The sequence below is a fragment of the Equus asinus genome, unplaced genomic scaffold (assembly GCF_041296235.1).
Source record: "Equus asinus isolate D_3611 breed Donkey unplaced genomic scaffold, EquAss-T2T_v2 contig_3, whole genome shotgun sequence".
In the NCBI taxonomy this organism is placed as follows: domain Eukaryota; kingdom Metazoa; phylum Chordata; class Mammalia; order Perissodactyla; family Equidae; genus Equus; species Equus asinus.
Window position 1 is genome coordinate 223,306 of NW_027224960.1, and position 26,899 is coordinate 250,204.

General features: G+C 42.7%; 1 protein-coding gene across 5 annotated transcripts in view; it reads right to left on the bottom strand.

The window, feature by feature from the left end:
- The window catches only part of LOC123284404 (serine/threonine-protein phosphatase 2A regulatory subunit B'' subunit beta-like), a 145,176-nt gene extending 120,929 nt beyond the window's left edge, over positions 1–24,247 (bottom strand). For 4 of the 5 annotated variants that reach the window (XR_011500669.1, XM_070503584.1, XM_070503586.1 and 1 more), the window contains exon 1: positions 24,101–24,233. Coding sequence is in view for 4 of the 5 variants with exons in the window: in XM_070503584.1 (XP_070359685.1) it covers positions 24,101–24,223 (123 nt within the window). In the remaining variant the exon portion in view is untranslated. Of the gene's footprint in view, positions 1–24,100 lie in introns of all 5 variants that reach the window. The other variant, XM_070503585.1, reaches the window with a different exon arrangement.
- Between the last annotated feature and the right edge of the window lie 2,652 nt (positions 24,248–26,899).

Sequence of the window (26,899 nt, forward strand, 5' to 3'; positions counted from 1 at the left end):
ACTGTACACAGAGTGGTGATGGCTCAGCCCCCACAAAGGTGCCCGTCAGCTGAGCACAGTGCAGGTGAGAAGGCACCCTGCTGACTCGGAAGGCACCCCTGCCCATGGAGCACAGCAACCACGGGACCCGCCGATGGGCAGCTCAGCCCCTGTGTAGGTGCACCTCCTGCCTAGCGCACAGCTACTCAGCTGGTCCCCTATGGAGAAGAGAAGTGCTGGCTACGGTGTCCAACATGCCCGCACAGCACAGAGGCCCTGCCTACAAGAGCAAAACCTACAGAGCAGCTGGAGCCAGCTGGAGCAAATGCAGAGTAGCCCTAATCATAAAACATCTGGCAGATGGGGCAGGATCAGAAAACACAGCTCCTGCTCCACCTCAGCAGTGGCAGGTGTAATTTCTTCTTCTATATATCTCCTATATCTAGTTTCTTCTAGATCTATAGTTTCTTCTTTTCTAGTTACTTAAGCAGTAAAGTTAGGTTATTGATTTAAGATCTTTCTTCTTTTAATGTAGACATTTACAGATATAATTTTCCCTCTAGGCAATGCATTCCCTGCATTCAATACTACCACAAATGTGCTAGTAAAGGATCAGTTCATCAAACACCATGAATAACTACAGTAACACTTCAGAGCAGAAGGAAAATGACAAGTCTCCAGAAACCAATCCTCGACTCACAGAAACTTACAATTCAAACGACAGACAATTCAAAATAGTTATCATAAAGAAGCTCAATGAGTTACAAGAAAACTCAGAAAGACAGTTAAACGTGCACACGAATAAAATCAGTGAGCAGAACAAGTGCTTCAACAAAGATTGAAACTCTAAAAACAAAACAAACAGAAATTATGGGTATGAAGAACACAATTAACGAGATAAAAAATAATCTGGAAACTATAAAAAATAGAGCTGACATTATAGATTACAGAATTAGTGATTTAGAGACTAGAAATATAGAAATGCTTCAGGTACAGGAGGAGAGAGAACTAAGATCTTTAAAAAATGAAGAAATTCTGTGAGAAATATCTGACAATTAGGAAATGCAACATAAAGATTACAAATACTCTAGATGGAGAAAGGAGCAGAGGGCTTGTTCAAAGAAATAATACCTGAGAACTTCCCAAACCTAGGGAATAAACTGGATTTACAAGTATACAAAACCAATAGATCTCCTAATTAAATCAATGCAAAAAGACCTCCTCCAAGGAATATACTAGTAAAACTGGCAAAAGTCAACAACCAAGAAAAAATATTAAGGGCAGCAAGACAGAAGAAAATAACCTACACGGGAACCCCTATCAGATTTCAGGGGATTTCTCAGCAGAAAACTTACAAGTTAAGAGAAAATGGAATGATAGATTCAAAATACTGAAAGACAAAAACTTTCAGCCAAGAATACTCTATCCAGTGGAATTATCCTTCAGATATAATGAGGAAATAAAAACCTTTCCCAGATACACAAAACCCAAGGGAGCTCAACAAGACCTCTCTGACAAGAAATGATGAAGGGAGCCCTATTTCATGTACCAAAAGGCAAAGGTTTACAAAACCTTGATCAAGGAGGTAAACAGAATCACAAAATTGCAGCTCTATATTACAATAGGTCAGTAAACACTTAATTGTAACATAAAAGACAATGGGAAGGAAAGCATACAAGTAAGTATAAACACTTCAATTTAGTCACAAACTCACAACACAGAAAACAATTTGTGAGAACAATAACTCAGAAGAGGAAAAGGAAAGGGATGGAACCTGCTTAGAATAATGGAGATAAGAGGCTATCAGAAAATGGACTATCTCATCTATGAGATCTTTTATACAAACCTCATGGTAACCACTTAAAAAAAAAGCCAGAGGAGTTGGGCTGGCCCAGTGATGCAGTGGTTAAGTTCACATGTTCTGCTCCATCGGCCCGGGTTTCACCAGTTTGGATCCCAGGTGCAGACCTACTCACTGCTTGTCAAGCCATGCTGTGGCAGGCATCCCACATATAAAACAGAGGAAGATAGGCACGGATGTTAGCTCAGGGCCAGTCTTCCTCAGCAAAAAAAAAAAGAGGAGGCTTGGCAGTAGACGTTAGCTCAGGGCTAATCTTCCTCAAGAAAAAAAAAAAAAACCAGAGCAGAGCCACAAATCATAAATAAAGAGAAAATTGCCAGGAGCCGTGGCTACATCATTTGATCGGCTGTTTGACAGGGTCCAGCCAATTAACGCTGAGGGGTACAGGGTCGCCCCTTGGTGAAGAATAACCGGCCGGCCCCTCACATAGTTCTGAAACCTGTGCTGCTTCTAATTGCCCTTCATTCCTTTTCCTTTCTTAACCTCCAGTTTTCACTCCTTTGGGTGGCTGCTTGGGAGGCACTACCTCCTGGGAAAATTAGATATAGTAAGAGAATGTGACCACCTGCAGGTAACTTTCAAGATATTTTTCAGTTAATTAATGGAGGAGCACACAGTCCCTTTTGAGACAAGCAGAAAGGAATCCTGCCCAGATAAGATGTCGAGTTAGGTTTATGGCCTCCATCTGGTGAATGTTTCCTTCTCCCTCCAGTTCTTTGTCTAAATATATATATGCATCGTCCTTCTAAGTTTGCTGGTTAATTGGATGATCAAGAAGTATCTATATATTATTCTTGACCTTCTGCTTTCTGTTAAAATGTTATAGAGGTTTTCTCCTAAAAGCACTAAATAATAAATAATTGATGAGTAGAAGGGCCGAGGGGTGCAGGGATGCCCCTCGGTGAAGAATGGCCGGCCGACACCCCTGATATTTTCTGAATTATATGCATGCTTTCTATCAAGGTTATGTCTATACTTGTTTCTGTTTTTCATTCTTGAAGATATATACTTTAGCTTAGCTTTTCAGCCCTTTACTTTACTAACAAAATGATACTTTCTCCAGCAGTGTGCTTAAGGGACTGTGAGCTCTACAATCTAAAAGACAAAGGAATGCTTTCACCCCCTAAAGGGCACGAAAATGTAAAGATGTTTAACTGCCCACTGAGAATGCAATTAGCCCTGGGGATAAGATACCCTGGAGTCACCTTTTGTTCCCATTAACCATCTACACTAATGGCATAAATGATTGAGGGAGGCAGGGATGGCTCCATCAGCATGTAACCAGACGGTCCGGAGGCCTGGACCTTCCCTCTTTGATTTAACCTTACCATGAATTACAACAGAAGTCTAGGTACCTATCTCTTTTAGCTTAGAGACAATAAACACTAGTTAATTGTGGAGAAGACTACCATTAACTTTAGGCTCTATAGAATAGAATGCTAATAAATATTCTTGTGCTCGTTTTTTACTTCCTTATCTCTCCGAGAATATTTGTAGAGCTATTTCTGTACTAATCCTGAAAAATATAAATACGACACTTGTGCACAGTAAAGTTGGACTTGCTAACACCAACCCAAGTCTCACGTCCCCTTTATTTTCCCCTCATTGCGCCGACGCCATCCATCCCTCAGGAACCTGGACTCGGCCGGGGCGGGACTCTGGCAGAAAATTGAGAAAACCGTCACAGAAAACCACCAGTCTGAAATAGCAGTCAGAAATACAAGGGAAAAGAAATGATAGAAATATAGAGCAACCAGAAAACAAGAGACAGAATGGCAATATTAAGCCCTCATATATCAATAATCACTCTAAATGTAAATATATGGAATTCTCCAGTCAAAAGACAGAGAGTAGCTAGACGGATTAAAAAACAAAACCCAACAATATGCTGCCTCCAGGAAACACATCCCAACTGTAAAGACAAATATATGGACAGAGTGAAGGTATGGAAGACGACAGTCCAAGCAAATGGAAAGCAAGAGAAAGAAGGTGTTGCCATACTTGTATCAGACAAAGCAGATTTCAAGATAAAAAAGACAATGAGAGACATGGAGGGGCAGGCAGCATACAATAAAAAATGGACATTCCACCAAGAGGACATAATGCTTATGAATATATACGCACCTAACACAGGAGCACCAAAGTAGAAAAAGCAACTATTAACAGACCTAAAGGGAGAAATCAACAGCAACACAATAATAGTAGTGGACTTCAACACTCCATTTAGATCAACGGATAGATCATCCAGACAGAAAGTCAACAAGGAAACAGTAGCCTTAAATGCAATACTGTTCAAGATAGACTTAACAGAGAACATTCTATGCAAAAAACAGCAGAATACACATTCTTCTCAAGTGCACATGGAACATTCTCAAGGATAGACCATATGTTGGGAAACAAGGCAAGCCTCAAGAAATTGAAGAAGATTGAAATAATATCAAGGATCTTTTCTGACCACAATGCTATGAAACTAGAAATCAGATACAAGAAAAAGGATGGGAAAGTCACAAATATGTTGAGACTAAACAACATGCTACTGAACAACCAGTGGGTCAATGGAGAAATCAAAAAATACCTGGAGACAAATGAAAATGAAAACACAACATACCAACTCTTATGGGATGAAGCAAAAGTGGGGCTAAGAGGGAAATTTACAGCAATAGAGGCCTACCTCAACAAAGACGAAAAATCTCAAATAAGTAATCTTAAACTACACCTAACAGAATTAGAAAAAGAAGAACAAACCAAGCTGAAATAATCACAAGGAGGGAAATAATAAAAATTAGAGCAGAAATAAATAAAATAGAGACTAAAAAAGCAATAGCAAGAATCAATTGAACTAAGAGCTGGCTCTTTGAGAAGATAAACAAAATTGACAAACTCTTAGCCAGACTTACTAAGGAAAAAAGAGAGAAGGCTCAAGTAAATAAAATTAAAAGTGAAAGAGGAGAAATTAAAACAGATACACAGAAATACAAAAGATTATAAGAGAATACTATGAAAAAATATATGACAACAACTTGGACAACCTAGAAGAAATGGATAAGTTCTTAGAACCATACAACCTCCCAAAACTGAATCAAGAAGAAATATAGCATCTGAAAAGACCAAAGTAAAGAGATTGAAACAGTAATCAAAAACCTCCCAAAAAATAAAAGTCCAGGACCAGATGGCTTCTCTGGAGAATTCTACCAAACATTCAAAGAAGATTTAATACCTATCCTTCTCAAACTATCCAAAAAATTGAAGAAGAAAAAATGCTTCAGAACTCATTCTATGAGGCCAAGATCACCCCAATACCAAAACCAGACAAGGACAACACAAACAAAGAAAATTACAGGCCAGTGTTGCAGATGAACATAGACGAAAACATGCTCAACAAAATATTGGCAAACTGAATATAGCAATACATTAAAAGGATCATACACCTCGGTCAAGTGGGATTTATACCAGGGATGCGTGGACTGTACATCTGCAAGTCGATCAATGTGATACACCACATTAACAAAATGAGGAATAAAACCCACATGATCATCTCAATAGATGCAGAGAACGCATTTGACAAGATCCAACATCAATTTATGATAAAAACTCTCAACAAAATGGGTATAGAAGGAAAGTATCTCAAGATAATTAAGGCCATATATGACAAACCCACAGCCAACATCATACTTAATGGTGAAAAACTGAAAGCCATCCCTCTGAGAACAGGCACAAGACAAGGGTGCTCACTCTCACCACTCCTATACTACTGGAGGTTTTGGCCAGTGCAATTAGGCAAGAAAAAGAAAAAAGAGGTCCAAAGTGGAGAAGAAGTAGAACTCTCACTGTTTGCAGATGATGTGATTCTATATATATAAAACTCTAAAGAATCTACCAGAAAACTATTAGAAATAATCAACAACTACAGAAAAGCTGCAGGATGGAATGTCAGCTTAGAAAAATCAGTTGCATTTCTATACTCTAATAACTAACAGAGTGAGGTCAAGAATATGATCCCATTTACAATCACAACAAAAAGAATAAAATATCTAGGAACAAATTTAACCAAGGACGTGAAAGACCTCTACACTTAAAAGTCTAAGACATTATGGAAAGAAGTCAAAGAAGACATAAAGAAAGGGAAAGATATTCCATGCTCATGGATTGGAACAGTAAACATAGTTAAAAGGTCCATATTACCTAAAGCAATCTACAGATTCAATGCAATCCCAATCAGAATCCCAATGACATTCTTCATGGAAATAAAATAAAGAATCCTAAAACTCATATGGAACAACAAAAGACCCCGAATAGCAAAAGGAATCCTGAGAAAAAAGAACGAAGCTGGAGGCATCACAATCCCTGACTTTAAAATATACTACAAAGCTAGAGTAATCAAAAAGCATGGTACTGGAACAAAAACAGACACACGGATCAATGGAACAGAACTGAAAGCACACTCTATGGACAGCTAATCTTTGACAAAGGAGCCAAGCACATACAATAGAGAAAGGAAAGTCTCTTCAATAAATGGTGTTAGGAAAACTAGACAGCCACATGCAAAAGAATGAAAATAGACCATTATCTTACACCATACATAAAAATTAACTCAAAATGGATTAAAGACTTGAATTAAAGACCTGAAACCATAAAACTTATACAAGAAAATATAGGTAGTACACTCTTTGACATCGGTCTTAGCAGCATCTTTTTGAATACCATGTCTCCTCAGGCAAGGGAAACAAAAGAAAAATAAACAAACAGGTCTACATCAGACTAAAAAGCTTCTGCAAGGCAAAGGGAACCATGAACAAAATGAAAAGACAACCCACCAACTGGGAGAAAATATTTACTAGTTTTATATGTGACAAGGGATTAATTTCCAAAATATATAAAGAACTCATACAACTCAACAACAATAAAACAAACAACCTAATCAAAAAGTGGGCAGAAGATGTGAACAGACATTTTTCCAAAGAAGATATACTGATGGCTAACAGGCACATGAAAAGATGTTCAGCATCACTAATTTTTAGGAAAATGCAAATCAAAACTACAAAGATATCACCTCACACCTGTCAGAATGGCTGTAATTACAAAGACAAAAAAAATTAACAAATGTTGGAGAAGATGTGGAGAAAAGGGAACCCTCATACACTGCTGGTGGGAATGCAAAGTCTTGCAGCCACTATGGAAAATAGTAGAGATTTCTAAAAAAATTAATAGAAATATCATAAAATACAGCTATCCTACTACTTGGTCTTTGTCCAAAGAACATGAAATCAACAATTCGAAGAGATTGTGCACCCCTATGTTCATTGCAGCAATATTCACAATAGCCAAGAGGTGGAAGCAACCCAAGTGCCCATCAACTGATGCATGGATAAAGAAGATGCGGTTTATATATACAATGGAATACTCTAAATACAGCTCTAAAGAAAGACAAATCATTCCGTTTGCAACAACATGGATGGACCTTGAGGGTATTATGTTAAGCGAAATAAGCGAGACAGAGAAAGACAAACACTATATTATTTCTCTCATATGTGGAAGATAACACACAGATAAAGAGAACAGATTAGTAGTTACCAGAGTGGAAGGGGTTGGGAGGGTGGTCAAAAGGGGTAAAGGGGCACATATATATGGTGACTGATAAAATTTAGACTCTTGTTGGTGAGCACGATGCAGTCTATCAAAAATCTGATAAATAATAATGTACACCTGAAATTACTCAATGTTATAAACCAATATGACCTCAATAAAATAATTGGAAAAAAAAGAGTGTACTGTTTAATTTATACATATTTATAAGTTTTCCGAATTTCCATCTGTTATTGATTTCTGGTTTTGTTCCATTGTAGTCAGAGAAGATACTTTGTAGATTCCAATCTTTTTAAATTTATTGACTCCTGCCTGTGGCCTTATATATGGTCTAACCTGGCAAATGCTCCATGTGCACAAGACAAAAATGTGAATTTTGCTCTTGTTGCGTGAAGTGTTCTATACAAGCGACTCTAGTTGGTTTATGGTATTGCTCAGGCCCTCTGTTTCCTTGATGATCTTCTTTCTGGCTGTTCTATTCATTATTGAAAGTAGAGTAGTGAATTCTTCAGCTATTATTATAGAACTGTCTATTTCCCCCTTCACCTTCAATTCTATGAATATTTGCTTCATATATGTTGGGGCATCATGGTTAGGTGCACATATGTTTTTAATTATTATATTCTCTTGATGAATTGACCCTTTTATCAATACATAATGTCCTTTTTTGTCTCTTGTAACAATTTTGACCTAAAGTCTATTTCGTCTGATAGTAATACAGTTTCCCTAGCTGTCTTTGGTTGCTACTTGCATGGAATATCTTTTTCTATTCTTTCATTTTTGACCTATTTGCTTCTTCGCACCTAAAGGGAGTCTCTTGTAGACAGCCCTCAGTTGTATTTTAGAGGTTTTTAAATCCATTTTGCCATTCTATGTCTTTTTTTTTCTCTTTAAAGATTTTATTTTTCCTTTTTCTTCCCAAAGCCCCCCGGTACATAGTTGTGTATTTTTAGTTGTGGGTCCTTCTAGTTGTGGCATGTGGGACGCTGTCTCAGCATGGCCTAATGGGCAGTGCCATGTCCGTGCCCAGGATTCGAACCAGTGAAACCCGAGCCTGCGGAAGTGGAGTGCACAAACTTAACCACTTGGCCACGGGGCCAGCCCCCATTCTCTGCCTTCTAATTGGAGAGTTTAACTCATTTACATTTAAGTAATTAGTGATTATGAAGGACTTATTTATTCTATTTTGCTATTTGTTTTCTCTACGTCATATATAATTTGTTCTTCATTTCCTCCATTACTGCTCACTTTTGTGTTTAATTGATTTTTTGGAGTGTATCATTTTGATTCTCTTCTCACTTCCTTTTCTGTGTATTTTTACATTATTTTCATAGTGGGCTTCCTAGAACTACAATAAACATCTTAAACATAACAATCTACTGTGAATTAATGCTAACTTAACTTCAAAAGGATATAAAAACTTTGATCCTATATGACTCCATCCTTTCCCTTTTATCTTATTATCATCAAACTTACATCTTTATACATTGTATGCTCATTAACATAGATTTATAATTATTTCATGCATATCCTTTTAAATCTTATAGGAATATAAAGAGGAGTCACAAACCGGAAATGCAATAATACTGGCTTTTATATTTACCTATGTGGTTACATTTACTAGTGTTCTTTATTTCTTCTTATGGCTCTGAGATACCACCTAGTATACTTTAATTTCAGCATAAAAGAAGGCCTTGCTTTGGCATTTCTTGTTGGGAAGATCTACTGAAAACAAACTCAGCTTTTGCTTATCTGAGAATGTCTTAACTTTTCCTTCATTTTTGAAGGATTGTTATGCCAGATCTAGAATTCTTGGTTGACATTTTTTTTCTTTCAGCACTTTAAATACATCATCCCACTGCTTTCTGACCTTCTTGGTTTCTAATGAGGAATCGGCTCTTAGTCTTACTAAGGATCTCTGTACATGACAAATCACTTCTCTCTCAGTCCTTTCAAGATTCTCTGTCTGTCTTGGTATGGAGCTCTTTGTGTTTATTTTACTTGGAGTTTGACAAGCTTCTTAGACATTTAGATTGATGTCTTCCACTAAATTTGGGAAGTTTTCGGCCATTCTTTCATGATGTGTTCTTTCTGCCTTTTCGCTCTCTCCTCTCCTGCTGGGATTCTCATTACGTGTGTACTGGTGTGCTTGATGGTGTCCCACAGTTCTCTCAGTTTCTGTTTTCTTCATTGTTTTTTCTTTCAGGTTTTCCAACTGGATAATTGTAATTAACTTATCTTCCTGTTCACTATTTTTCTTCTACTTGCTCGAATATGTTTTGGAAGCCCTTGAGTAATTTTTTTTCCCTTACTGTATCTTTCAGCTCAACAATTTCTATTTAGTTCTTTTTTATGATATCTATCTCTTTGGTTTTTTCCCCAAGAACAATGTTTTATTTCTTCCAGCTTTATTAAGATATAATTGGCATAAAACATTGTGTAAGTTAAAGGTGTACAACATGATGATTTGATATACACATATTGTGAAATGTTACCACAATAAGGTTAGTTAATACATTCTTTACCTCACATAATTATCATTTTGTTGTTGTTATTGTTATGGTATAGCTCTTTATTGATATTCTCTGTTTGGTGAGATTATTCATCTAGTTTCCTTTAGTTCTTTGGCCATTGTTCCCTTTAGCTCTCAGAACATATTTTAAATAGCTGATGTAAAGTCTTTTTCTAGTAAGTCCAATGTCTGGGCTTCCTGAGGTATAGTTTCTCTTTTTCTCCCCCGTGAATGGCCGTATTTTCTTATTTCCTTATGTCCCTCATAATTTTTGTTGAAAACGACATTTTCAACATCAGAATGTGTTAACTCTGAAAATCAAATTCTCCTCCTTTCCCAAGGTTTGTTCTTGCTGCATGTTGTAGGTTGTAGTTTTTGCTTAGTGCATTTTCTAAACTGTCTTTGTAAAGACTGTATTCTTTTTCATGTCTCAACACTGAAGTTTCTGTTTCACTAGCTTAGTGGTCATCTAATGATTTGAGACTGATTTCCTTTAACACCTGGAGGCAAAAAAAGAAAATACTTTCTTGATCTTTGCAGCTTGCTTTGTGTTGGTACACTCCTTCAGCACTTAGCCAGTCTGTATACTACTCTGCCTTAGCCTTCACTTCCTGCTCCTATGAAGCATAATGACAGCCAGAGGTGAAAGCTTAGAGAACTCATATCTTTTCTGAGCATGCATCCTGTTCTGGGTATATCAAGCCTTTGCTTCCCAAAGTAAATCTCTTCTCAGCTCTTCCTCCCAGACTTCTGGCATATCCACTGTTTGCCACAACTGCAATGTTGTGCCCCAAGCAGCAGTAGCTTGTTCGTTTGTCTTTCCTTATTTTTGAGGAACACCCCATGCATAGCTGCTTTTCTACCCTGAGAGATTTCTGAGTTAGGTGAAACTAACACAAGCTCCTTACAGCATTCCTTCATGGAACCTACAGACAGGTCGAAACAAACACAATTTGTTGGGAAGAAGGTCTGCTCTGCTCTCTCTGTGACCAGTTACCCATGCTGGGAATACAGACTGCTGTCTTCAAGACTCTGCCACACCAAAGTCAGGGGATGGGGCAAGGCTGAAACACCACAGAGCTCTCCTACCACGCTGAAGTTGCCTTTTTCTTCATTCAGCATTCACTTAGTTGCTTTAAACCTTTGACTATTTTCCAGAGTTCCAACAAAGTTGATTCTGACAGTTTTTGCTCACTTTTTTCAGTGTTTCTGTGGAGGGATGGGCCCTCTGGGCTGTTTACTCTGCCATTTTTTTGTCTTGGCTATTTTGGGCCCTTCACATTGCCATATAAATTTTAAAATAAGCATTTCAATCTTCAAACACAAAAATCTGCTGGAATTTTTATTGGAATTGATATGAAAATTGAGAGCTTTATAATATTGAATTTTAAAATCTATGAACAGGATACATCCTTTATTTTAGGTGTTCTCTAAGTTTTCTCAACAACGGTCCGTAGTTTTCAGTATATGTCTTGCACATCTTTTATTACATTTATTCATAATACTATCTTAATCTGAATTAACATTTGACAGAACTATCTAGCTAGTCACTATCAGGGAATTTCATCTTCCTTTCTCCTGGTAAGCTTTTGGGACTTGAATTTAATATGTATGATACCATAACAAAATGGCAATACTGGTACTTTAGTATTTATTTTGCATATTAGGAAAACATTGGTATTTTACACGAATGTGAGATAAAATGGTCACAAACATCCACATGCTGTCCTCACATGTTGTTACCAGAAAAAGGGCCAGGAATCAGGATTAGAGAGTATTTGTACTTCTGGCTTGAGCTTTTCCAAATAGAATGATTAGGGAAGAAAATTTTGATAAAAAGAGGTGAGGAGAGGTCAGCTTTGTGAGAATGAATTTGATCTTCACGAAAAAAAGGGAGGAAAAAGGAAGAAACCCAGCAACAAAAGAAGAGAAGTAGTTGGCTTTTCAGGGGTCCTTGAATTGGTCCTGGAAACCTGCCTCTTTTTTTCCCTTTTCTCCTCAAACTTCCTTACTAGTCTCTCTGTTTCCCTAAGGTTTCTCTACCTTAATTCTAAGAAGATTCCATGGGAGACCTTTGGAATTAGATGGAGGCCCAAATTGGTTCTAATGAAATTGCAGATAACTCATAAGAAAACATGTTCAGAGTTACTAAGAACTTGGAAATTGGTAATTAAAACAAGACACCTTGGACGAATTTCAAAACTGGAAGAGGGTAAGAGTGGTAAGAACGTTTTTAAAGTAGTGCGTTCTTGTTCATTTAGAAATTTTCAAGTACCATGCAACTCTTTGGGTGTGACTCAGGAGACAAATGACTGACAAGATTTTCTTAAAGTACTGTAATAATACTATACTGAGAAGAATATTTTGCTGTTTCAGGACTTTAAAAATCTACCTTGTGAACTAATCATCCTTTAAAATTTCAATTCCTGTCACATAAGCCTCTCCCCCCCACCCCAATCCCCCCAAGCGATCACACCCTTCTCTGCACCCACGCTGTAACACATACTTTTCCACTAGCACATAGGATTGCACTTGTTTACATGTTTGTTTCCACCACAAAACAGCACGCTACTCAGGGGTAAACATCTTTTTTCTTTCTTCAATCAGTGAAAATTTATTGGGCATGTACTTACTTACATGTATGCATTTTAGAAAGTGAGCCAAAGACGAGTAAGACAATACCCCTGTTCCAAAGCAGCTTACAGTTTAGGAGAGAAACAGGGCAGTTATACGATAAAATAATACAGATCAGCATGCACCAAAGAAGAGAGGAAGGGTATATAACCTACACTGAGAGGTCAGGAAAGCTTCCCAGAAATTATAATGTTTGAGCTGTATTTGGAGGGGGAGAAAACATTTCGCTTATTTTATATGAAGATCATAAAAAGAACTTCAGACCCAAAGTTGTCTAGCTGCAGCTGGTGGCCACAGAGCCATGGCCAAGCATTATAAACTGGAAGGTTCAGATCAAATGGATTATTTCTGAGTCTGGATATTGGGTAGCTAACACATCTTAAGAGTTTTATTTCCAGCTGGAAGTCATCATTTACAAAGCACTCTCGGGGACCAGCCTGGTGGCATAGTGGTTAAGTTCGCATGCTTTGCTTTGGCAGCCTGGGGTTCGTAGGTTTGGATCCTGGGCGTGGACCTAGCACCGCTCATCAGGCCACGCTATGGCAGCATCCCACATGAAATAGAGGAAGACTGGCACAGATTTTAGCTCAGTGACAATCTTCCTCAAGCAAAAAGAGAAAGATTGGCAACAGATGTTAGCTCAGGGCCAATCTTCCTCAAGCAAACAGAGGAAGATTTGCAACAGACTAGCTCAGGGCCAATCTTTGCTGCCTGCCCCTCCCCCTCCCACACACACAAAAGGATACAAAGCACTCACTGGAATATACTAATCAGGGGCCAGCCCCACGGCTGAGTAGGTTAAAGTTCTGTGTGCTCTGCTTCAGCTGCCTGGGGGGTTCATGGGTTCGGATCCCAGGTGCAGACCTATTCCACTCGTCAGTCATGCTGTGTAGGCATTCCACGTACAAAGTAGGGGAAGATTAGCACAGATACCAGCTCGGGGTTAATCTTCCTCATGCAAAGAAAAAAAAAGGGGGGAATTGGCCAGGGATGTTAGCTCGGGGTGAATCTTCCTCACAAAGAAAAGAAAAAAAATAGAAATATACTAGTCATCACTGATTCTGCAGGCAGGGTTTATTTCAATGCCCCTAAATTGTCACCCACAAGAGCCTGAAGATCATGCTTCAACATTTCCACCACGAGTCCTACTCTATCCAGCTATACTCACATTTTCAGGACAATGACCAAATACAAAGTGGTGTCGGCGAGGATACGTCAACACGGAGTCGGGGCCGAGGCATTAGCATCTGTTTTAATTTTGAACTGTGGTACAATATACAGAAATTGACCATCTTTGCCATTTGTAAATGTACAGTTCAGTAGCGTTAAGTTCATCACACTATTGTGCAACCTCCAGAATTCTTTTCATCTTGCAAAATTGAAACTCTATATCCATTAAAAAATAACTCCCTATTCTCGCTTCTTTCAGCCCCTGGCAACCACCACTGTGTCTGTCTCTATGAATATGACTACCGTAGGCGCCTCCTATAAGTGCAATCATACAGTATTAGTCGTCTTTTGTGACTGGCTTATTTCATTCAGCATAACGTCCTCAAGGTTTATCCATGTGATAGTATGTGTCAGAATTTCCTTCATTCTAAAGCGGAGTAATATTCCCTTACATGTATATACCACGTTTTCTTTGTCCATTCACCTGTCGATGAACACTTGGGTTGCTTTTACTTTTTGCCTATTGTGAATAATGCTGTTATGAACGTAGGTGTACAAATATCTCTTTGAGATTCTGCTTCTAATTCTTTTGGATATGTACCCAGAAGAGGAATTGCTGGATCATATGGTAATTCTACTTTTAATTTTTTGAGGAATTGCCATACTATTTTCCATAGCAGCTGCACCATTTTATATTCCCACTACGCAGCAGTGCACGAGGGTTCCAATTTCTCTCTATCCTTGCCAACATTCAGTTTGTTCTTTTGATTGTAGCCATCCTAATGGGTGTGAGGTGGTATGCCACTGTGATTTTGATTTGTATTTATCTTATGATTGACAGTCATCAGTACTTTTTCCCCTAATTACGCCCAGGGAAAGTTGAGAGTGAAAGGAAGTACAAAGAGTTCTGAAGAGTAATCTCTAGGCTACTGCTGCTGTCTCCCCACCCAAATTCTACTTTCACGTATTAAAAGGAGTCAATCAAAACTCCTCCTTACTGCTAAAACCTGCATCACCCCTCCGGGCAAATGTCTCTAATTAGGATCCTTCTCCCAACAATTCAGATGTCAGGAAGCAACCAAGGCTGATTAACTGCGGTCAAGGTCCATTAACTGCGGGTTTTCGTTTCTCCAGGGAGTAATTTGAATCTCCAAGTGAACCTAATCCATAGGGAATATGCAGCAAAATGGGAAACCTGAAGGCATTTCCGTGGAATAACCTTCAGTAAATTGCTTCATCTCTTTAGGGCCAGTTTTCTTTAGCAGTCAAAATGAAGGGGCTGATTAAATGGCATCGAAGGTCCCTTGGGCTTTGACTTTCTATAATATTAGTATACTGTTACCATTGTTGATCTCATCCTTGTTCATAATTCGGCAGAACCCATTTAAATCAACATCTGATATTAACATATTGGTTCCAAGTGTATCCTTTCTAAAAAATATTTCAATGCATATTATTATACAATTAGCAGCTATAATGGCCCCCATAAGCATTTCACAGCTTCTTCAGAAATCTGACAACAAAACATCCTGCATTTCAGCTGATTTAACACCAAACCTGAATATCACGAATGATCTCTATTCAAAATGTAAATCCATCTTTAATATTTTGCATCATAGAACAGTAGTGCTGGAAGGGACACTGAGGTGATTTAGTACAATGCACTCACATTAGAATAAATAGGTACAGAGGGGTTCAGGCGACTGCCCTATGGTCACAAAGCTAGACAGAAAGAGTAAGGACTAAAATCTGTTTAAAAGCCAGATCTCTTTACATCCTGTCCAAAGTTTCTACTCCATGTTTGAAAATGTACTATTGCCCAGTCTCATAGAACTTATCATGTCTGGGTAACTGTTTCAAATCAACTATTTAGCAGCAAAAAGAAATTACTTACAGTGTTTACTGACTGGGACAGAAGCTAGATAACCATTGAAAACAGCCATTCATCGACTCATCTATCTTGGCTGTTTTGACTAAACTAATGAGTGACAACATTAGCGAAGGATAATCTACGAAAGCATGTATCTCCATCTAGAAATCCTTAAGGAAATTGGTCTATCAAATTCACTGTTGTTAGAGAGAAAGAACAACAACAAACATATGGGGTTTCATCAGACTAAAGAGCTTCTGCATGCAAAGGAAACCAGGAAGAAAACGAAAAGACAACCCACCAACTGGGAGAAAATATTGGCTGACCATATATCCAACAAGTGATTAATCTCCAAAATATATAAAGAACTCACATAATTCAAAAACAAAAAAATAACCTGATAAAAAAAATGGGCAGAGGATATGAACAGACATTTCTCCAAAGCAGATGGCCAACAGGCACACGAAAAGATGTTCAACATCACTAATCATCAGGAGAATGCAAATCAAAACTACACTAAGTATCACCTTACACCTGTCAGAATGGCTATAATCACCAAGACAAAAAAGAACAAATGTTGGAGAGTGTGTGGAGAAAAGGGAACCCTCATACACTGCTGGTGGGAATACAAACTGGTGCAGCAACTATGGAAAAACAGCATGAATATTTTTCAAAACATTAAAAATAGAAATAACACAGTATCCCACTACTGGGTATTTATCCAAAGAACATGAAATCGACAATTCAAAGAAACTTATGCACCCCTATGTTCACTGCAGCATTATTCACAACAGCCAAGATGTGGAAGCAACTCAAGCGCCCATCAACTGATGACTGGATAAAGAAGATGTGTTATATATATACAATGGAGTACTACTCAGCCATAAAAAAAAGACAAAATCATCCCACTTGCAACAACATGGATGGACCTTGAAGGTTTTATGTTAAGTGAAGTAAGCCAGGCAGAGAAAGATAAACACTGTATGATCCCATTCAAATATGGAAGACGAACAAACACATGCACAAAGAGAACTGCTTAGTGGTTACTGGGGGAAGGAGGCTGCGGGGTGGGCACAAAGGGTAAAGGGGTGCATATGTATGGTGACTGACAAAGAATAATGTACAACTGAAATTTCACGGTGTTGCAAACTATCATAACTTCAATAAAAAAAGTCCAATATAAAACAGTGTTGCAATATACTCCCTCTTGTGTATGTCTATATAATAAATATCTCACGTGCTGTACTCATATAAAAAAAAAAATTAAGGGCTGGCCCCATGGACGAGTGGTTGAGTTCCTGCACACCGCTTCACTGGGCCAGGGTTTCACTGGTTCGGATCCTGGGCACAGACATGGCACCGTTCATCAAGCCATGCTGGGGCAGTGTCCCATATAGCACAACCAGAAGGACCTACAACTACAATGTACAACTATGTACTGGGGGGCTTTGGGGAGAAGAAAAAAAACAGATTGGCAACAGATGTTAGCTCACCTGCCAATCCTAAGAAAAAAAAAATCAGCACATGAAATCAACAACACATAAAAAGAATTATACACCATGACCAGCTAGGATTTATCACAAGTATGCAAGGCTGGTTCAACACTCAAAAGTTAATTAATGTTATCCATCACATCAATAGGCTAAAAAAAACCCCACATGATCATTTCAATAGGTTCAGGAAAAGCATTTGACAAAATCTAAACCTATTCATGATAAAAACTCTCAGTAAACAAGGAGTAGACAGGAACTTGCTCAACTTGATAAAGAATATCTACAAAAATCCTACAGCTAACATCATACTCAATGATGAGAAACTCAAAGCTATCCCACTAAGATGAGGTATGGGGATGTCCCCTCTCATTACTGCTTTTCAACATCGTACTGGAATTTCTAGTTAATGCAATAAGACAAGAAAAGGAAATAAAAAGCATATAGATTGGGAAGGAAGAAATAAAGCTGTTTTTGTTCACAAATAACATGATCACCTATTTAGAAGATCTGAAAAAATAAACTAAGATAACTCCTGAAACTAACAAGGGATTACCGCAAGGTTGCAGGATACAAGGTTAATATACAAAAGTCAACTGCTTTCTTATATACCAGCAATGAACAAGAGAAATTTGAAATTAAAAACACATCATTTACATTACCATCCTCAAAAATGAAATGCTTAGATATAAATTCGGGAAAACATGTACAAGATGTATACGTGGAAAACTACAAAACTGTGATGAAAGAAATCAAAGAACTAAAGAAATGCAGAGACACTCCATGTTCATGGAGAAGACTCAATATTGTCAAGATCCCAGTTCTTCCTAACTTCATCTATAGATTCAGTGCTATCCCAATCAAAATCCGAGCAAGCAATTTTGTGGGTATTGACAAACTGATGCTAAAGTTTATATGAAGAGGCAAACCCAGAACAGCAAAAAGACAACATTGAAGGAGAACAAAGTTGGAGGACTGACACTACCCAACTTCGGGCTACAAGTAATCAAGACAGTGTGGGATTGGCAAAGAAAAGACGAACAGATCAATGGAAAGGAATGGAGAGCCCAGAAATAGACCCACATAAATACAGCCAAGTGATATTTGACAAAAAAGAAAAGGCAGTTAAATGCAAAAAGGATAGTCATCTCAACAAATGGTGTCAAAACAACTGGACATCCATGAGTAAAGAAACAAACAAAAAACACCTAATCTAGACATGGATCTTACACTTTTCTCAAAAATTAACTCAAAATGGATCATAGACCTAAATGAAAAAGGGAAAAATATAAAACTCCTAGAAGATAACATAGGAGAAAACCCAGATGACTTTGGGTACAGTGATGACTTTTTAGATAAAACACCAAAGACACAACCCATGACAGACATAATTGATAAGTTGTACTTAATTACAAATTTCCGCTCTGTGAAAGACAAAGTCAAGAGAGCAAGATGACAAGCCACAGGATGGGAGAAAAAATTTGCAAAAGACATTTCTGATGAATGATTATTATCTAAAATATAAAAAGAACTCTTAAAACTCAACAATAAGAGAACAATCTGATTTAAAAAGCAACCCAATGGGGGCTGGCCCTGTGGCCTAGTGGTTGAGTTCAGTGTGCCTCGCTTCAGCGGCCCGTGTTCCCGGGTACAGACTTACACCACTCGTCAGACATGCTGTGGCGGTAACCCACATATAAAATAGAGGAATATTGGGGCCCAGCTCCGTGGCACAGCGGTTAAGTTCACACATTCTGCATCAGTGGCCCAGGGTTCACTGGTTCAGATCCTGGGTGCGGACCTATGCACTGCTTATCAAGCCACGCTGTGGCAGGCGTCTCACATATACAGAGGAAGATAGGCACGAATGTTAGCTCAGGGCCAATCTTCCCCAGCAAAAGGGGGAGGATTGGTGGCAGATGCTAGCTCAGAGCTAATCTTCCTTAAAAAAACAAAAATTGAGGAAGATTGGCACAGATGTTAGCTCAGGGCTCATCTTCCTCAGCAAAAGACCCCACCCCGCACAAGACCCTAACAGACGTCTCACCAAAGAAGATATACAGATCGCAAATAAGCATTTGAAAAGATGCTCCACATCATAATTCATCAGGGAAATGTAGATCAGAACGAGATACCACTAAACACCTATTAGAATGGCCAAATAGCAGAACACTGACAACAGCCAATGCTGAGGATGTGGAGCAACAGGAACTCTCATTCTTTGCTGCTGGGAGTGCAAAATGATACAGCAACTCTGGAAGATATTTTGGCAGTTTCTTACAAATCTAAACATACGCTTACCATATGATCCAGCAATCGTGCCCCTTGATATTTACTCAAAGGAGATGAAAACTTACATCTGCACAAAAACCTGCACACCGATGTTTACAGCAGCTTTACTCATAATTGCCAAAACTTGGAAGCAACCAAGATGTCCCTCAGTATGTGGATGGATAAAGAAACTCTGGTACATCTAGACAATGGAATATTATTCAGCATTTAAAAGAAATGAGCTATCAAGCCCTGAAAAGACATGGAGGAACTTTAAATGCGTATTACTAAGTGAAATAAGTCAATCTGAAAAGTCTACATACTGTATGATTCCCACTAAATGGCATTCTGGAAAAGGCAAAACTGGAGACAGTAAAAAGATCAGTGATTACCAAAGATTAGAGGGGAGGGATGAATTAGTAGAGTACAGAGGATTTTCACTGCAGTAAAAATACTCTTTGTGATACTGTGTTAACAGATACATGTCATTATACATTTGCCCAAACCAGTAGAATGTATATGACCAAGAGTGAACTGTAATGTAAACTATGTACCTTGGGTGATTATCATGAGTCAATGTAGGTTCATCAACTGTAACAAATGTAGCACCCTGGTTGGGGATGCTGCTAAAACGGGAGGCTCTCCATGTGTAAGGGCAGGGAGTATATGGGAAATCTATCTACCCCTCAATTCTGCTGTGAACCTGTAAAATGCTCTAAAAAAAATAGTCTTAATTAAAAAAAATACAAGTGAGAGAGGTCATGATTGACAGAGCGGGTGGGTACGGGATCCAGGGCACAGAAAAAGGCTTAAGCTTTGGACAAGATCAAGGAGCTTTTCCACTAAGACAAGAAGCAAGGGGGTAAAGACAGGTGCCTAGCTATACTAAGAACTTCAATATTACATAATGGTGGCATAATGGCGGGATTTATGCTGTGATTTACAAAGTTACTTGATAAACTGTACACTTCAAAATGGCTAAATGGGGCCGGCTGCGTGGCCGAGTAGTTAAGATCGCGCGCTCCGCTGCGGTGGCCCAGGGTTCGGATTCTGGGTGTGGACATGGCACCGCTCGTCAGGCCACGTCCCACATCCCACAACTAGAAGGACCTGCAACTAAGATATACAACTATGTACTAGGGTGGGTTTGGGAAATAAGGCAGAAAAGAAAAAGAAAAAAAATTGCCAACAGTTAGCCCAGGTGCCAATCCTTAACAAAAAAAAGAAAGATTGGCAACAGTTGTTAGCCTAGGTGCCAATCTTTAAAAAAAAACACAAATAGCTAAAATGGTAATTTTTATGTCTATTTTACCACAATAAAAAACATATATAAAATTACTTGATTACTACCCAATTTCCATATTCTAAAAGGTTAGCGCTGACCATTACATTTCATGGTTAGCTCAAGTTTAGTTTCTATTTCACTAACTATTCTAGATTTTACATAAAACAAGTCCTATTTAACTTCTTGTGGCCATGGGAAAAGATGTATTCCACTTTATCCAGTTTACCTATTCCTACTTAATAGAATAAACCAAAGATCTTACCATCTGAAATACATCAGAACCTTCATCAAAATCCACCATACCAAAAAATATCCTGTTGGTAAATGCACTGGAGTATCGCCAGGAGTTTGCCAGGATCTGCAATTCTTCATCAGCTTGCCTGGATGCAATATGATTTTTGAAGATAACGTATAAAACATTTTTAAAAGCAATCTAGTTCATCAGCAGGAAAACAGATTCAAAGAAACAAGAGCAGTTTTTACAATGGGGTAAATATTAAAAAAAAAAAAAGACAAGCAAATCAGGCACTACTGAGAGGGTTAGGACAAACCTTGGAAAACACTGCCATTGTTTTGGCACAAAAGAAGCCTAATCCCAACTGTTGGGGATTTCAACAGAAAGTAATTACCTGCCTCCGCTTCATAGTTTGTGCCTGTTTTCTTAAAGCTCTTTCAGTAGTCGCTGGAAAAATCCAGCTAATAGTCTCTACAACAATTTTTTTTTAATTAAGAGTATGATAGCTAACAACCTTGTGAAGTCTACAACAATTTTAATACCCTAAATTACTTCTAGGAGTTCAAAGACAAGAGAAAAGTATTTCTCCAGAGAAAGCAGACGATAATATTAATCCACTAAAAAAATCTAAAGTACAAAATGCTACTTAGTAAATAAAAATACAGCCGGATGAATTACTAGGGTAAAAGATAAGAAGAATCTAGGGAATTGAGATTAATTGAAATCTCAAGTCATGTTTGACTTTTCCTTTATCACCCGCATGCTTTCAGTTTCCAAGATCTGATAATTCTTCATTTGTGATTATTTTTTAACTCCATCCCCTCCCATTTATTTTCATCGCTATCATCTAAAGTCAGATCCTTAATACCTGACATTAGAATATTAAAATACCAGCTCTAGTTTCTCCCCCTCCAATCTTTCTTACACAGTCTTCCTAAATTACCACATTTTGAAACTCTTGAAAGATAGCGCCTTAGAGGGTGGTGGCCTCAATGATCACTGGTCTATCTTCCAGCCTTGACGGTCTAACGAGCTCTGGGCGGGGAGGGGCAGCAGGAACCAGGGGGCAGACTGATGGGAACCGACTGGCTGAGGTTTTCTGATGGAGCCAGGAGGATGAGAGTAAGAGGCCGGGGTAGGGCCGGATGCAGAGAGCAGCAGCTAAGGTTATTGGCAACAGCCCTGGGGTCTCCCTCCTCCTCTTTTCAAGAGCAGTTTCTTCCTGAAAGATCCCAGGAGGTAGAAGGCCGGCCTGATCTCTCCCAGCACAAACAACCCCACTCATTATTTCAGAAATTACCGTTCCAGCTGTGCCCTGCAAGACTCGGGTCTGCGTCAAAATCCACAATTAAACTGCGAATACAACGAAAGGAGTAAAGTACTTCAAATTTCTGACAACCTCTCTTGAATCCAATTAATAATCAACAGACTTTTTTTTAATTTTTAACAGATTCAACTCCAATATGCAGATTTCACTCTAGTTTATCTAAGCTTAAGAATCAGAAAACAGGCCCGATGAGGTGTAAATACCCAATTTACCAATTTTGGCAGTCGCTTGGAGTAACCATGAATCTCTCTCAGAACAGCCCTTGCCAAGCCCAGAAACTTCCTAAACCCAAGTTCCCTATTCGGTAGGCAATTTCTATCTTTTAAGTAGTAAGAGAAAAAAGTTGAATAAGACCATTCCTTGCTTTCCACGACAGCCTGGTGAGGGTGGTAAACCAGGGATCCCTAGTCCCAATTCATAGAAAAGGAAATGAAACTATACAAAGGGACTTGTTCAAGGTCGTGCAGCTGAAAGTGACAGCAAGATTAGAAGCAAAGTCTCCTGACTCCTGGTCCAGGACCCTCATCAGCACATAAACTGCTTCCCAGAAAAAGGCGTCCAGTCAAGAAGAGAGAACCTCCCTTAAAGCCCATCCCCCACCCCAGAACACTCACCAGGAAACTGAGTTCCACCCTTTCCCAAGCTGACCTGGCCCTTCTGCCCTGACAATCTATGACTTTGCAGCCTTGAGTGTTTGGTTAAGCTTTTGGTTTTAGATAAAAGGGGTCTTTCGCTGGCTGCTGGGAACCTGACCTCAGAGGAAGACACCACATCCCAGGCCACAACCCCTGCCCTGCCACCCGACTCCGCTCTGCCATGTAAACAAGTCAAACCCTGGGAGCGCTTAAGCACCATGAAAAACAGCCAGGCGCGGCACTTCAGAGCAATGTTTTCCATCTCGGGGGTTCTTCTGCAAAGGGACGGCGACACCTGGGTCACACCGGGCTGGAATGCGAAAGGAGCTCCCCTGCTCTCGTTCGGGGAGGGGAGGGAAAGCTCTTAGAGGATGGAGGCTGGGCAGGACGGCGAGGAGGGGCCACAGACGCCTCCTGAAGAGACGGAGACGAGGCTGGGTCAGGGAGGCAAGGACCCCGCACGTCCGAAAGCCCTGCCCGTGCTCCGGAGAACCCTGGGCGCCGGGAGCGCAGGCGACCGCTGAGGGCCCCAAGGGCCACCGGGGACCGCAGCCCAACTTCCCAGGCCGCTGTCACCCACACAAAGCCCTCCTCTCCGAAGCCACTCCAGGGACGGGCCCAGGACTCGGCGTCGTTGGAGGCGGCGGCTCTGACGCCGACCCGGGAGCTCCGGGACGGGACCCAGCCCTCTCCCGACAGCGCGGGCCAGGCAAGGGGCCCGGCCCTCCGACCCCGTGTCCCCACTCCACGCCCGGCGGGGAGGAGCCCCAGCCCCCCGCCGACAGCGGGCCCCCCAGCCGAAGTTCGAAGGCCGGACGCTCGTGCCAGCCTTCGGGACCCTGCCCCGCTCTCCGGCCGCCGACGGCGACCACGACGGGGAAGAGGGCGGCTGCGCCAGACCAGAGGGGCGCCCACGGGCCACCGCACAGTCCTCCGGCCTCAGCCGCCCCGGGCGGACGAGTCCGAGCCCGGCCCCAAGACAGACGCCGGGGTCCTGACAGCGGCGGGCCCCTCCCGAGCCCTGTGTCCCCTCCGCGGAGAAGCAGGCACGTTGGAGTCACGGCACCCCCGGCACGACTCACGCGGCGGCCGGGCCGCGGGGAGCGGGAGGAGGCGCCCCGCGGAAAACGGAGCGCCTCCCTTTGTCCCGCGCCGCCCGCGCGCTCCCCGCCGCGCCGCGCCCCGGACCCCGCACAGCCCCCGCCGGCCGGCGCACCCGCGCCCGCGAGGCCCGCGCGGCCCGCTCACCTGCGTCAGGTCCTTGTCGTTGAGCAGATGGGACTCGCGCGGCTTGAAGCAGTTCTGACACTTGCTCTTGTTGAAGATGTTGGCCTGGAACTTCCTGCACGGGTTCTCCTTGGCCGCCGACATGGTCGCGCGGCGGCGGCGCCGGCCCCGAGACCTCGCCAGGCCGGGCGCGCCGCGCGGCGGACGACGGGCGGCGCGGCGGCAGCATCCACGGCGGCGGGCGGGCCGCTCAGCGCGGGCGCCGCCGCATGCCCCGCGGCCGGCCGCCTCTCACCGTGCCGCGCGGCGGTCGGGCCTCGCGGGCGCCGGAACGCGGGCGCCTCCCCTTGCGTGGCGGCCCCGGGCGTGGGCCTCACAGAGCGCGAGGTCCCCGCCGCCCGCCCGCACGGCCGCCGAGCGCCCGCCGCAGGCCCATGGACGCGGCCCGCCCCCGGCGCCGGGTCGTGCCGCTCCGGGTCGGCGCCGCCGCCGCTGCCCTGGGCGCCGCGCGGCCGCAGCATATGGGAGCGGGACTGCAGGCGCGCTCCTGGAGGCGCCGGGCGGGGCGGGGCGGGGCGGGGCGGGGCGGGGCCGCGGCCGGGCGACCGGCGGCCCTGCCGGCCTATGGCAGCGGCTCGCCCTGCTAACAAAGGGAGGCCTCTGCCAATGGGAGCTGGGGGCGGGACGAAGGGCCCCCGGGCCCAAGGTAACTTGTGCAGGCGCAGGAAGGTGGGGGCGCGGCCATGGGACGTTCAGGTGTGGCGGACTGGCGCCCAGGCCGCAGAGCCCCTGACCGCTGCGGGGTCGGAGCGGAGGCCTGTCGGGGGCTTGCAGGGGGCTGGGGCTTGCGGGGGCGGGGCAGACCTCCGGCCGGCTCTCCGCAAACCTGGCTTCCAGCCTGGTCTTCCTGCGCCCATTCTGGACACCCGGGCCCAGCTCCGAGCTCTTGTTTTAACACCTACTATGCACCAGGCTGGGACTGCAAGAGGCAGGCAACACAGGCGGCCAGCTGGACCACTCCCTCCCTGGCCCCCCCATCTGCACCAGGGCCTGGAGGATAGCCAGCTGGCCAGGGCAGGGAAAGGCTGCCGCTCTTCCGGCCTGCAGCCCTGCATGTGGCCAGGCTGGGTTGTGGAGGTTTCTTTGGAGCCCGCATGCCTGAGTTCTGACCCTCTGGTTCACCAGGTCACTGTAGGGGCCGTCTCTCTGCATGCGTGTATGCATTTGTGCATGAAAGTTATAGATATAGCATCTCCTTGGCTGTCAGTGTCCGTGCATGTCCAGGTGGGGTCTGGCTGCCTTTGAGAGTGAATAGAGGCATGGCCACGTTATGCATCTACGTGCATAGTGACCTGTTTATCCATGGGTCCATGACGTGTGAGTGTGCGTGTGGGTTGTACGGAGGCGTACGTCTGTGTGTCTGCTGTGTATGTGTGAGACGGTGCCGCCTGTCTGTGTGTGTCTGTGGGTAGCTGCGCTATCCAGCTGCCCTGATACCTGCATGTCCATGTTTCTGTGGGATTGCATATGTATTTACACTGTGTGTGTGTGTCTGTCTGTCTTCTCTGCCTGATTGAGTTGTGTTTGCTTGCATGTCTGTTGTATGTATGAGCATCTCGGTGCGTCCATGCCTGTGTGTGAGTGTATGTCAGTTTCTGTAGCTGTGTGTTGTGTCTGACTGAGTGTATATATGTGTGCATGCATGTGAGTGTGTGAGTTGGATGCTGGAGGTCAGGGTTCAAATCTCTCACAATCAGCACCAGCTTCTCAGTTCCCTCTGCCCGTCCCCATAAGACGTACATAAGGTCCAAGCAGCCCCTGCCAGCCTGCTCTGGGGTGCGAAGGGCAAGGGCAGGCTGGCTGCAGGGTCCAGGCTTGGAGGGCCCTGGAGTCCACTCTTGGTGCACTCACACATTGCAGCTGCCAGCCTGCCCTGGCCTGGCTCCTAGGGGCCCCTTGCCCTGACCAGCTGGAGAGTCTGTGATCCGGGACACGGCCCCCACAGCCCGCCACCCCTTCGTCATCTGCCACGAGTGCTGCCTGAGGCCATTTGCTCATGGGCCTGATGTGATCACTCCCCACACACAGCCTGTCTGGTCGCCCTTCCTGTGAGGTGGCTGGGGGGCCCAGGGGTGCCATGGGGAGTTGAGGAGATGCGTAAATGAAGGGCATCTTGGGCAGAAGAAAAGGAGCAGGATGCCTCAGAGCCTCAGGACCAGAGGGGCCCTTGGAGACCCTCAGCTCCAGCCCTTTGTTTTATAGATAAAGACACTGGGCCCAGAGAGGGCAAGATCCTGACCTGAGGTCACACTGCAAGTCCCTAGCAGAGCTAGCATTCCGGGGGCCTGCCCCATGGCACGGCGGTTAAGTTCGCACGTTCCGCTCCGGCGGCCCAGGGTTTGCCGGTTTGGATCCTGGCTGCGGACATGACACCGCTTGGCAAGCCATGCTGTGGTAGGCGTCCCACATATGAAGTAGAGGAAGATGGGCACAGATGTGAGCTCAGGGCCAGTCTTCCTCAGCAAAAAGAGGAGGATTGGCAGCAGATATTAGCTCAGGGCAAATCTTCCTCCAAAAAAAAAAAGGAACTAGCATTCCCTTCAGAGAGCTGGGTAGCTCCAGAGTTCATGGCCCGGACCATAGGAGTCCTTCATTCATTCAATAAATGTGTATTGAGCACCTCCTATGGCCAGGCCCAGTCTGAGCCTGGGGACACAGCAGTGGACAAGACAGACACATTCCTGACCCTCATGGAGCGTACACTGTGGTCAGAGAGACAGACAATAGACAAAGAGAGAAGATAAGGTCAAATCGTGCTAA